This window comes from Hemiscyllium ocellatum, chromosome 14 (genome assembly GCF_020745735.1).
Source record: "Hemiscyllium ocellatum isolate sHemOce1 chromosome 14, sHemOce1.pat.X.cur, whole genome shotgun sequence".
NCBI lineage: Eukaryota > Metazoa > Chordata > Chondrichthyes > Orectolobiformes > Hemiscylliidae > Hemiscyllium > Hemiscyllium ocellatum.
Window position 1 is genome coordinate 63,026,292 of NC_083414.1, and position 13,928 is coordinate 63,040,219.

General features: G+C 45.3%; 1 protein-coding gene across 1 annotated transcript in view; it reads left to right on the top strand.

Annotated features, from left to right (window-relative positions):
• Positions 1-13,928, top strand: part of rad18 (RAD18 E3 ubiquitin protein ligase) — a 299,135-nt gene that overhangs the window by 175,675 nt on the left and 109,532 nt on the right. The window contains exons 10-11 of the mRNA XM_060835233.1: positions 338-457; positions 2,988-3,147. Coding sequence (XP_060691216.1) covers positions 338-457; positions 2,988-3,147 — 280 coding nt within the window. The remainder of the gene's footprint in view (positions 1-337; positions 458-2,987; positions 3,148-13,928) is intronic.

The window sequence follows — 13,928 nt, forward strand, 5'->3', positions numbered from 1 at the left end:
ATGGTGATATATGTCCTTCAGGTTGATTGTGGTTGTGAAGTGATTGAGTCGACTGCAACTTGAGTAGATATCGGTTTCATGAGATATAAATGAATTTAGACATCACCCTCAGTGGAACTGACCAGACCTTTTCAATTCTTGGAACCTTTTGGAAATCTTAAGAGAAGAATAGAGGATTATGAGTGGGCTTACTGTCCTGTGAAGTTAACTATGTGGAAAAGTCCCACAGTTCACTGCCACTACTCAAATACCCATTGCAGTATTTGTAAACTGGGATCTCAGGACCATTTTCATTGTTACAGTGCAATTAAAAGTCTTCTGCTATGTTGCATTGCAGGTATAAAACATTGCAAAGAATTTCAACAACTAGTGGCCGAGGTGAGGAGCAGATGGAAAACAAAGGGTACAAAAATGCAGAAAGAAAAGGATGCTGAAGAGCAGTGTCCAACCATCTCAGGTAAAAGGAACAGAGCGGTTGATTTTGAATTCACAAAGTTTGATCAAGTCTTAAAACTGAAGTCCAATGCCAGTTGAAATTTCACAAATCAAACCTCACAAACACATCTCTGGATATTCATATGTTTTGCTTCCCAGTAGAATGGAAATATAATGGAATTAGTTTTATTGATCTTAAGGTTTGGTGTTCATTTTCAGTTTTTGCTTTCACCAGTTACGGTTATTAAAGCTGCCTTATAGAACATAGAACATAGAAGGATACAGCGCAGTACAGGCCCTTCGGCCCTCGATGTTGCGCCGACCGAATCCTACCTAACCTATACTAGCCCAATAACTTCCAAATGCCTATCCAATGCCTGCTTAAATGACCATAAAGAAGGAGAGTTCACCACTGATACGGGCAGGGCATTCCATGAACTCACAACCCGCTGTGTGAAGAATCTACCCCTAACATCTGTCCTATACCTACCACCCCTTAATTTAAAGCTATGTCCCCTAGTAACACCTGACTCCATTAGCGGTAAAAGGTTCTTAGTATCTACCCTATCTAAACCCCTAATCATCTTATACACTTCTATCAGATCTCCCCTAAACCTTCTCTTCTCCAATGAGAACAGCCCCAAGTGCCTCAGCCTTTCCTCATAAGATTTTCCTACCATTCCAGGCAACATCCTGGTAAACCTCCTCTGCACTCGTTCTAAAGCTTCCACATCCTTCCTATAGTATGGCGACCAAAACTGCACACAATACTCCAGATGAGGCCGCACCAGAGTCTTATACAACTGCAACATGACCTCAGGACTCCGGAACTCAATTCCTCTGCCAATAAAGCCCAGTACACCATATGCCTTCCTCACAGCACTATTTACCTGGGTTCTTCTGTCACACTCTGTGAAGTCATGCTCCAACTGGCTGGCTATTGACAGAATAATGTTGATATTATTTTATGTGTAAAGCTGTGCATATGTCAGAGCATTACAGCGAGACGTGGCCGAAGAACAAACAGGGTCCAGCCTATTATCCAAGTATACAGCGGCTCTTAAAGAAGATGTTCAGAATAATACAGTGGCAGATAGAACTGCAAAGCAGACAGATCAGAAAGTTAGTACGCAACCAACTTTGACAGTATATATCTTCACAAATATAACAGTCACTGAGGCTCCTATGATCTATTCCTCCTCTCTAATTGTCTCAGTAGGAGGATATGCAAAAGATGCCACCATTGACTCTATGGTAGTGTGATGGCTAGCACTGAACTTTGTGCACAGTACTGACACCCATGTCAACTTTTTAGCTTCTGAAGAATGATTAATAGTGTTTATTCAAAATATAAAGCAAGATGGAAAAGTGTCACTTGTATAACAGTGGCCCCTGCTGATTTGGACCCATTTTAAAAGCTCAGTCCATTTCTTGTAGGTCACTTGTAAGTGATTGTCAGTCCTGTCACTCTCTTCTGTGTATTGTCAAAGATTTGAAAGGTCACCAGCAATCCAAATAATAGGAGATCGTACCTGTGTCAAAGGGACTGATTGACTGTCAACAGAGTACTGTTCTTAGACAGATAATTATGCTTTTGCAACATTCCGACTGTCTACGTTGTCCAGTGTATAAAAACCCTTTAAGACATGTGAATGCATTTTTTTGTCAGATTCGAAAGAGGCGAATGATTATAATGCTGCTGATTTTTATTTTCAAAAAGTTTGAAAATCCTTTTCAACTTTTGAAGATGTGTGGCTTTTGTTCCTATATCATTTTCTTGTGTTATTTTAATAGACTCTACTGTTGCTGATGAACTTGCAGTTTCATCAAAGGCATGGATACATTGACAGCTGCCATGAGACAAAAGCAGGATAAACAATGTGTATCAAGTTCTTCAACAATAAGTTGAAAGAGGAAATGAAGAGGGAAACAAGACTGGCATATAAAAGTTAGCAGTAAAAGGGGGCTAGAGTCTTTGAGAGACAAGTATATACATAGGGGTACAAAGCATGTTTAGAATACTACATTAGTACTTTGTATTGGTATTTACTAAGGAAGAAAAAGTGTCAAGTGTTATGGACCAGACCAATATACCCTAACCTTTTACTTATTTTATTTCAAGGCAAGTGTAAGGTGCTCATTGAGTCCACATCAACAATCAGTGATATGTTTTACTGAATTTGCCTTTTGCCAAAGATGTATTTATAGGATGTTACTTTTTTTTTTGGAGCTTGTTTATGTTTCCTTTTGTTGTATTTTAACTATAGTGTATGAGTAAAGTGTCTTTTGCTTCAAGTCTGGTAGTTTGACCAGTCAAATTGCATCTGGAACACAGCACTTTACATTTACCTTTTAATTAAAAAAAAAACGTAGGGTCTAGACTATCTTCTTAATATATTTTGAGGGTGTTTTGTCTGGATCATAACAAGGGTATTAAATAGAACTGCTTTCCTACTCAAGTCTCTAATGGGACTCCAATTGCAAACTAAATAATTGTTAAGCACTGGCTCATCCACGTTCAATTAAGATTAACTTGTAAATCTTACTTGCAGGAGAGGATGTTAAGGAGGACATGGACTGTAGTGAAGAAGAGCGACGTCAGGATGAGCCCCCATTATTAGAGAGCACAGACTTGCTTTCAGTACCTAGTTCTTTGAAAGATGAACGTTGTTCATCCGATGTGGTCCCGGCTTCACCTTCATCAATAGCCAGGTAACTTTGCTTTTTTTTCTTTGCTTCCTGAACCCTTTCCTAGGATCTTGGGGTACAGTCCAAGTGCTTCAATTGCTTGACTATAGGTTGTCCAAGTGTTTGTGTCTGGCCACTCCCACCACTGGAGTGCTGATGGTGTCCCAATTGGTCCTGATTGTGTCTTTCGCAGGGGGCACTTGCCAGCATGTGTCACTGCACAGGATGAAAGGAAGAATAGTTCATGTAGGTCTTCAAATCCCCACTCAGGGATATCTCAAATAGGTGTAATCTCAGCAGTTACTGCCACCAATATCAGGAAGCCCAGCACAGTCAGGTTGTTAAATCTGATCTATATGGACCATAAGCATCTGTTATGGTCCATGGCCTATACATTCTGAATTACTGGGAGAACCTGTTATAATACTTGCATCCAGACGTTTTCCAGTGTCCCTGTTTGTCTGAAGACTACGAGTTGCATGATGACAGTCTGATGTGACTATCGAAGAGTGTGATACTGGCAAAGCACAGCCAGCATCTGAGGAGCAGGGGAGTCGATGTTTTGGGCGTAAGCCCTGCATGAGGAATGCCAAAATGTCGACTCTCTTGCTCCTCAGATGCTGCCTGATCGGTTGTGCTTTTCCAGCACCACACTCTTTGACTCTGATCTCCAGCAGTCCTCAGTTTCTCCCTGATATGATTCTATCCCAGTTGTTCTTAGAAATTTTCCAGATAGCACAAAATGGGGTCTAGAAGGAAGTCTGGTTTGAAGAGTTGTAACCTGCTGTATCTAGCCTAGCATGGTTTTGATTCCAACACATGTCCAACTGTTATTCATTCTGCACCATAACCATAGCCAGAGGATTGAGCACTGTGCCGGGTCTTTTATATGAGCGAGATTATATATTGTCAGGTGAAAACCTCACTCTCTTACCCTATTGTGTGTGTTTTCTGTGTAGCTTAGAGAGTCAGTGCAAATATATATAACATGCTGCATTTCTATTAGATTAGTCAGCATTACTCTGACAATGGATTCTATGAATGCCATTTTTTATGGATGATCAGATGCAGTAAAATATGCTACTTATGTTATTACAGCTTCTGTGCATTATTGAATTCAGCATCAGTCAGCACAGTGTGTTAGTCAGTGAGTTCCCTAACTCCATCCAGCTCAGCAACTATTCATTAGTTCTGATCAGTTCAAGGACTGGGTTGAAAGGACTGTTCTGAACTTTTTATTTCTCTATTTTCTAATTTATTTCAATGATGTGTAATGCTGGACTTCTTTATTTCTTTATTTTTGTATTTGTTTTTCCTAAGAGCTTGTACTGAAGATCTGTCCCTAGCTGCCTTGTACCTAAGTTGGCACTGTAACTGGTGACCTATACTCATTTGAGTACATGTGACAATAAAGCTGATTCAGTTCAATTCAGGATGGAAGAGTTGTTCTATCCTGAGAGGATGAACAAGCTATGTGTCTACTGTCTGGAATATAAAAGAGTTAGAGATGATTTCACCAAAACATCATAAATCTGAACAGACATGACATAATCTGCACTGAGAAATTGTTTCCCTTGGCTAGCCGGTCCAGGGCATTGGGCGCAGCCTCAGGTTAAGGACTTGATTATTTAGGACTAAGATGAGAATGAATTCCTTCACTTAAAAGATTGTGAGGTTTTGGAATTCTGTGCCCCAGGCGGTTGTGGATACTTTACCATTGTATAGTTTACCCCAGCTAGGACAGAGATCTTGCAAAAAAATCAAGGGGTATAGAAAACAAGAGGAAAGCAGTGTCGAGACAGAAGATGAACCATGATCATATTGAAGGATGGAAAGGTCCTAAGAGGCCATATGATCTATTCCTACTCTGATGTGTTAAGTTGGTGATGCTTCTGTCTTCCTCTGGCTGGTAAATATATAGTTCTAATAAAAACAGTGTAATGCAGTCCCAGCAGGGGTATCCTGACGTGATTCATTGCTGATGATATGACATGAACACATTAGCTTTTTAAAATGTCACGACTCATTTGTATATGTGGAGGCATACCAATGTCCACTTTGCAGCCAGGCTGCATTCTTCATAATCGTGACCAGTCGATGTTCCACAGCCGTGGTCATCAGTCTTTTGAAGATAGCTTTACTTCTCTCTCTCTCTCTCTCTTGCTCTTGCTCTCAATCTCTCTCTTTCTCACACTCTCTCTCTCTCTCTCTCTCTCTCACTTTCACTCTCTCATTCTCTCAGTCTCTCACTTTCACTCTCATTCTCTTACTCTAACTCGCACTTTCATTCTCATTCTCTCACTCTCACTCACTCTCATTCTCACTCTCATTCTCACTCACTCTCATTCTCACTCATTCTCACTCACTCTCATTCTCACTCACTCTCATTCTCACTCACACTCATTCTCACACTCATTCTCACTCACAGTCACTCACACTCATTCACTCTCACTCACTCACTTACTCTCTCTCAGTCACTCTCACTCTCCTATATCTTTGCACTGTGGGAGGAAACTGGAGCACCCGCAGGAAACCCATGTAGACACTGGTAGAATGTGCAGACTCCACACAGACAGTCATCTGAGGGTGATACTTTGGCACACCAACCTCTAAACTGCTGAAGCCAGGTGCCAATTCGAAGCCGCCTCCTCCTGCTGCCCCCTTGACCATGACCTCACCCTTCATCACCAAACCATCATTTCCCAGGCCATACACAACCTCATCACCTCATGGGACCTCTCACCCACAGCTTCCAACCTCATAGTTCAGGAACCCCGCACCGTTCAGTTCTAGTTCCTACCCTGGCTGACCCATTGTCTCAGCCTGCTCCTGCCCCATCAAAGTCACCTCCACCTACCTCGATACTGACCTATCTCCCCAGTTCAGGAACTACCCACCTGCGTTCAGGACGCCATCCACGCCCTCCACCTGCTCCACAACTTTCATTTCCCTGGCCCTCAATGCCTCATCTTCACTATGGACACCCAATCTCTCTACACCTCCATCCACCATGACCAGGGCCTCCGAGCTCTCTGTTTCTTTCTCACCCTGCCACCATTGCCTCTCCACTGACACTCTCATTCATTTGGCTGAACTGGTCCTCACCCTCAATAATTTCTCCTTTGAATCCTCCCACTTTCTCCAGATGAAAGGGGTTAGCATGGCACCCACACGGGCCCCAGCTTTGCCTGTCTCTTTGTCAGTTACATGGAACAGTCCATCTTCTGCAGTTGCTCCAGCACCATTCCTTACCTCTTCCTCCGCTACTTGGATGACTGTATTGGCGCCACCTCGTGCTCCCATGAAGAGGTTGAACAGTTCATCAACTTCACCAATGCATTCCATCTCAACCTTAAGTTCACCTGGACCATATCAGACACCTCCCTCTCCTTCCTGGACCTTGCCATCTCCATCACCGGTGACCGACTCAACATTGACATCTTCTACAAACCAACCGACTTCCACGGCTACCTGGATTACACCTCCTCCCACCCTGCCTTCTGTAAAAGCGCTATCCCTTATTCCCAATTCCTCTGCCTCCACTGCACCTGCTCCCAGGAGGACCAGTTCTATCACAGAACGCACCAGATGGCCTCCTCCTTCAAAGACTGCAATTTTCCCTCCTATGAGGTTGCTGATGCCCTTCAGTGCATCTCATCCACGTCCCGCACCTCTGCCCTCGAACCCCACCCCTCCAACCTCAACAAGGACAGAATGCCCCTGGTCCTCATCTTCCACCCTACCAGCCTCCGTATCCGTCACATCGTCATCTGTCATTTCCGGCTACTACAAATGGACCCCATCACCAGAGATATATTTCCCTTTCCACCCCTATCTGCTTTCCATAAAGACCATTCCTTCCCTGGCTCCCTTTTCAGGTCTATGCCCCCCAACAACCCACCTTCCCCTTCTGGCACCTTACCCTGCGACCACAGGAATTGCAAAACCTGTGCCCATGCCTCCCTCCTCACCTCTGTCCAAGCACCCAAAGAAGCTTTCCACATCTATCAGAGTTTTACCTGCACTTCCACATGTCATTTACTGTATCCATTGCTCCCAATGTAGTCTCCTCTACATTAGGGAGACAGAATGCCTATTTGCACAAAGCTACAGAGAACATCTCTGGGACACCCACACTAACCAATCCCACTGCCCCGTGGCCGAACATTTAGACCCCCAACTCCCACTCCACCAAGGACGTGCAAGTCCTGGGCCTATTCCACCGCCAAACCCTTACCACCCGACGCCTGGAGGAAGAACGCTTTATCTTCTGCCTTGGCACCCTTTGACCACATGGCATCAATGTGGATTTCACCAGTTTCCTCATCTCCCCTCCCCTACCTGATCCCAGTTCCAACCCTCCATTCGGCACCGCCCTCGTGACCTGTCCTACCTGTCCATCTTCCTTCCCACCCACCCACTCCACCTCCTCTCTGACACATCACCATTACCCCCATCTCCATCTCCTTATCATACTTTCAACTACCTCCTCCCCAGCTCCAAACTCCCTACAATTTATCTCTCCACCCCCTTGGCTCACAAGCCTCATTCCAGATGAAGGGTTTTTGCCCAAAATGTTGGTTCTCCTGCTCCTTGGATGCTGCCTGACGTGCTGTGCTTTTGCAGCACCACAATCTCAGCCTGAGGGTGGAGTCAAACTGGGGTCCCTGGCGTTGTGAGGTAGAGTGCTAACCACTGAGCCACTGTGCCGCCCCAAATGGTTACTCCGTAGTTCATAGTTGTCACTGGACTAGCAATCCAGTGCCAAGAATTAATGCCCTGATGGTTTAGTTTCAAATCTCATCCCAGCTGATGGTGAAATTTGAATTTGAATTATAATTCTGCAATTACAGGCTAATCTAATGGTGATCATTGTTGATCATCAATAAAAGCCATCTGGGTCACATTACCAGATCTGGTCTACAAGTGACTCCAGTAATGTGGATGATTCTTTAACTGCCCCCTGAGTTGGCCCAGTGAGCCAGTTCAGCTCTGTCTACACTGATACAAAGAAAGATCACCAGGCAGACCATGTGGTATCAATCAAGGAAGCAAAAACAGTCCACGTAGCTCTGTCAATCCTGTTAACTGTCCCTTCTGTTGATATTTGTTTGGAGTAGCTCTGTGACGCAAGACTCTGTGCTATATGGGCTGTTGTTTGGGATGCATTCAAAGAAAAACATTGATTGCACATGGAGGACCATCATCTCGGTGAAAGAGGTTCTCTGGTCTGCCAGAAACTTATTGGTCTTTCAGTGTGATGAGTTGGCCCCGGCCGAGTGTTCCATGAGCAGCAACCCCCAGATTCACCTAAAAATGAGCTGGTGAAGTTACAGGGTGACTTCCCTGCCTAGCAGCATGCAATACAAAGGGATAAGACAACAGTATATAGAGAAACCTCAATTATCCGAAGAACACGGGCAGGGAGTATTTCATTCAGTTAATTGAATGCTGGATAACATAGCTTAGCCGAGCATCGGGACCGTGCCATCTTGCCAGATAATCTGAAATTTGGATAATCGAATGCCGGATAATCGAGGTTCCTCTGTATAGAAGTTCCAAGGAGATCTGCCAGAATGGTTCAGGAACGTGGAATCTTACAGGTTGGGCTGGAGAAGCTGGAATTGGTTGCCTTGCAGGGAAGGAGGCTGAGGGGGGATCTGATGAAACAAAGGTGATAGGTTTAGATGAAGTAGACGAAGCAAACCCATTCAGTGATGAGTCAAATGCTCAAGGATCACAAATTTAAGGTTTTGGCAAGAAGTGCCAGGATGATGAGACGCGCAACTTTTTTATACTTTGAGTGATAACACCGAGGATTTGGCTACCTAGGAGGTTAATGCAACTTGTGCAGTGAATGACTTCAAAAAAAAATGTGGCAAAGACTTCAGAGAAATAAGCTTATAGGACAGTGGCTTCATGTGGGAAGAATGAGGCTAACTGGACATGTCCAAACATGGATTCAGTTGACTGTTGTGACTGACTCATTTTGAGAACAAGTCTTGTGAGCCTTTGCTGTACCACCTCTGTGGCACATGTAATTTTTGTTAGATGTGGAGACTGCATCATCAGGGATTAAAAGGAGCAGGAGAATTGACATTTTGGGCATAAGCCCTTCTTCAGGAATGAGGAGAGTGTGCCAAGCAGGCTAAGATAAAACGTAGGGAGGAGGGACTTGGGGGAGGGGCGTTGGGAATGCGATAGGTGGAAGGAGGTTAAGGTGAGGGTGATAGGCCGGAGAGGGAGTGGGGGCGGAGAGGTCGGGAAGAAGATTGCAGGTTAGGAAGGTGGTGCTGAGTTCGAGCGTTGGAACTGAGAAAAGGTGGAGGGAAGGGGAAATGAGGAAGCTGGAGAAATCTGCATTCATCCCTTGTAGTCGGAGGGTTCCTAGGCGGAAGATGAGGCACTCTTCCTCCAGGCGTCGTGTTGCCATGGTCTGGCGATGGAGGAGGCCAAGGACTTGCATGTCCTTGGCGGAGTGGGAGGGAGAGTTAAAGTGTTCTGCCACGGGGCGGTTGGGTTGGTTGGTGCGGGTGTACCAGAGGTGTTCTCTGAAATGTTCCGCAAGTAGGCGGCCTGTCTCCCCAATGTATAGGAGGCCACATCGGGTGCAGCGGATGCAGTAAATGATTTGTGTGGAGGTGCAGGTGACGGATATGGAAGGATCCTTTGGGGCCTTGCAGAGAAGTAAGGGAGGAGGTGTGGGCGCAAGTTTTGCATTTCTTGCGGTTGCAGGGGAAGGTGCCGGGAGTGGAGGTTGGTGGGGGGTGTGGACCTGACGAGGGAGTGGCGGAGGGAGTGGTCTTTCCGGAACTCTGATAGGGGAGGGGAAGGGAAATATATCCTTGGAGGTGGGGTCTGTTTGGAGGTGGCAGAAATGACAGCGGATGATACGCTGTATCTGGAGATTGGTGGGGTGGTAGGTGAGGACCAGTGGGGTTCTGTCCTGGTGGCGATTGGAGGGGTGGGGCTCAAGGGCGGAGGAGCGGGAAGTGGAGGAGATGCAGTGGATAGCATCATCGATCACGTCTGAGGGGAAATTGCGATCTTTGAAGGAGGCCATCTGGATTGTTCAGTATTGGAATTGGTCCTCCTGGGAGCAGATGCGGCAGAGGCGAAGGAATTGGGAATATGAGATGGCGTTTATATAGTGGGTAGGGTGGGAGGAGGTGTAGTCTAGGTATCTGTGGGAGTCAGTCGGTTTATAGTAAACGTCCGTGTTGAGTCAGTCTTCCGAGATAGAAATTGAGAGGTCTAGGAAGGGGAGGGAGGAGTCTGAGACGGTCCAGGTAAATTTGAGGTCGGGGTGGAATGTGTTAGTAAAGTGGATGAACTGTTCAACCTCCACGTGGGAGCACGAGGTAGCGCCAATACAGTCTTTGATGTAGCGGAGGAAAAGGTGGGGGGTGGTGCCAGTGTAGCTGCGGAAGATGGACTGTTCCACATATCCGACGAAGAGGCAGGCATAGCTGGGGCCCATGCGGGTGCCCATGGCTACCCCTTTGGTTTGGAGGAAGTAGGAGGATTGGAAAGAGAAGTTGTTCAGAGTGAGGACCAGTTCAGTCAGTCGAAGGAGGGTGTCAGTGGAAGGGTATGGTTGGTTTGGCGGGAAAGGAAGAAGCGGAGGGCTTTGAGGCCTTCGTGATGGGGGATGGAGGTGTATAGGTACTGGATGTCCATGGTGAAGATAAGGTGTTGGTGGCCGGGGATGCAAAAATCATGGAGGAGATGGAGGGTGTGGGTGGTGTCCCGAACGTAGGTGGGGAATTCTTGGACTAAGGAGGACAGGACCGTGTCAAGGTCATTTCCGCCACCTCCAAACAGATCCCACCAGGATATATTTCCCTCCCCTCCCCTATCAGCGTTCCGGAAAGACCACTCCTCCGTGACTCCCTCGTCAGGTCCACACCCCCCACCAACCCAACCTCCATTCCCGGCACCTTCCCCTGCAACCGCAAGAAATGCAAAACTTGCGCCCACACCTCCCCCCTCACTTTCCTCTAAGGCCCCAAGGGATCCTTCCATATCCGCCACAAATTCACCTGCACCTCCACACACATCATTTACTGCATCTGCTGCACCCGATGTGGCCTCCTATACATTGGGGAGAAAGGCCGCCTACTTGCGGAACGTTTCAGAGAACACCTCTGGGACACCCGAACCAATCAACCCAAGTGCCCCGTGGCAGAACACTTTGGGTCCCTTTCCACTCTGCCAAGGACATGCAAGTTGCCAGACCATGGCAACACGACGCCTGGAGGAAGAGCACCTCATCTTCTGCCTAGGAACCCTCCAACCACAAAGGATGAATGCAGATTTCTCCAGCTTCCTCATTTCCCCTCCCCCCACCTTATCTCATTCCCAACCCTCGGACTCAGCACCGCCTTCTTGACCTGTAATCATCATCCCGACCTCTGCGCTCCCACCCCCACTCTGGCCTATCACCCTCACCTTGACCTCCTTCCACCTATCGCATTCCCAATGCCCCTCCCCCAAGTCCCTCCTCCCTACCTTTTATCTTAGCCTGATTGGCACATCCTCCTCATTCCTGAAGAAGGGCTTATGCCCGAAACGTTGATTCTCCTGCTCCTTCGATGCTGTTTGACCTGCTTCTGTTCAGTAGCATGATCTTCCAACCTGAATTTGATCTCCCCAGTGTAGAGGCGGCCACATTGTGACTAATGAATACAGTGCACTAAACTGAAAGAATTATAGTAAACTACTATTTCACTTGAAAGGTGTGTGTTGGGCCTTGGATGGCGGGAAGGAAAGAAGTGAATTAGAATCTATTGTGCCTCATGCTCCGGCATTGGCATGTGTGGTCGGAAGGGGAAGAGGTGTCGGGATGGTTAAAATGTGGACCAGAGTGTGGCAAAGCAAAAGGTCCCCTTGGGAATGCTGGGAGCAGAGGGCAAGCTGTGGCTTGTGGTCCCAAAATGCTGCAGGTCGCAGAAATGGCGGAGAGAGATCTGTTGAATTTGGAGGCTGGTAGCCTAAAACAAGAGAAACAGTCGTTGTGGAAGAGACCAAAAGCATGGGAAATGGTACAGAGATGGCCAAGAGACCCAGCAACTACAGCGGAGATGAATCCTCAGTTGGGAAACACTGAGGATATATTGGAAGCTCTGGTGTGAAAGTAACAGATGTTATAGAGATGAAGACTGGAATAGAGTCCGCACAGGAAATGAGTTGAGAGAAAATGTAATCAATATCACTGTGGACCTTTCATAGGTGCTGGTTGACAGCTTATCCCCATAAATGGCAATATTGTGAAAGGGAAGGGAAGGGGGAGAGGTGGACCGCACGATACTAAGAGAACTTGCGTTCATTGGATTGTAAGCTTCTTTCTCATTTCACTGAAGTTGGAAAGCTATAGCATTAATCATTGTTGAGACATTATGTCATGTTATCAACCATCAGTATGTGTGGCAGAGATTTGAAATAGTTTTCACAGTAATCAGTGAATTAATTTGTTGTAAATTTTGGCAAGGCAGCATTGCTTCAGGTAAAATCAAATGCAGTTTGCATGTCTCATGGCAATGTTCTATTGTGGTTAATGAGCAACGCAGTCTTAATTTTAATTTATAGCAGCCCACAAAATAAAACATACTTGAATTAATGGCAGTCTCACTCAGAGAGGCTTCAAATGATTTCTGGATCCTATTAGTGTGAAAATTTGAGAAGTTCCAAAAACATTAAAATGAAACTCGGGGGCAATGCCTAGGGAGCTTTAAGCTACAGATAACTATTTCGTATTGTTGATGTAAATAATTCCCCATTACCCTGCTCTAACATCCATAAATTTAAAGAATGGACAATCTTACAGTAAACAGCATGTGCAAAAAAAAAGCAGAATAGGATTAAACAGTAGGATTAAAAGCTCATGCATACCAAACTGGAAGACTGGCTAAAACTGAACTAGAACTTCAAAAACAAAAGCTGACAGCTCTGACACGTAACATTCCAAGACAAGGAGTAAGATTGGCAGTTGAAAAGCAGAGGAGGCTGCCTTGCAAGAGTGAGGCTCTGAGCCAGATGATGTTTCACCAAAAAGCTGGTCACCACAACACAAGTCATCACCTCCCAGTCAGAAGACAGTTGAGAAAAAGACACAAACCGCAATATGACATCGGCTTAACAGTGCAAATTTAGCATTGTGTCATTTTCACTGCAATGCGTGTGAGTGCAGTCAGACCCAGTGATGGTGTAGAAATTCCTTCATGGGAATCTGGGTGCTGACTTGAGAATAATTTTGTATAAAACATGCCCCTTCCAGAAAAGGTGGATTTTTGACACTTGACTTGATGCATTCATTATTAGTTTGAAGTCAAATGTAATTCTGGATGTGAATTGGACATTGTACAAAACATTTTGTTCAAATCTTGGTAATTCTATAAGTTTCAAGAACTATCAAGCAAAATTTACAGTATATATTAACAGCAGGGCAAAATATTTATCTTAATGTTCAGCAAAGAATGAAGAAAATAAATCTTCAAGAAAATTTTCTTTTTAAAATAGTCTAATTTTGGTGTTCGTGTGGTATAAGTAACTTCTCAGGAGATTAGTACTAAATAAGTGAATCATGGCATGGAACTCCCAGAAACAAATGGGTCAACCATAATTTTTTTTAACCTCCTGTTTGTGTACAATGAAAAAAGCCTGATTGATTACTGTCCTGTAATATATTTGATTCTGACAGATTGTGGTTATCTGACAACCTCCATGCTATACCGTTTTTAAAAGTAATTCAAGATCCTTCACCTCTCCACATACTTCAAAACTTGCATAAGACTTTGCTGCTTTTC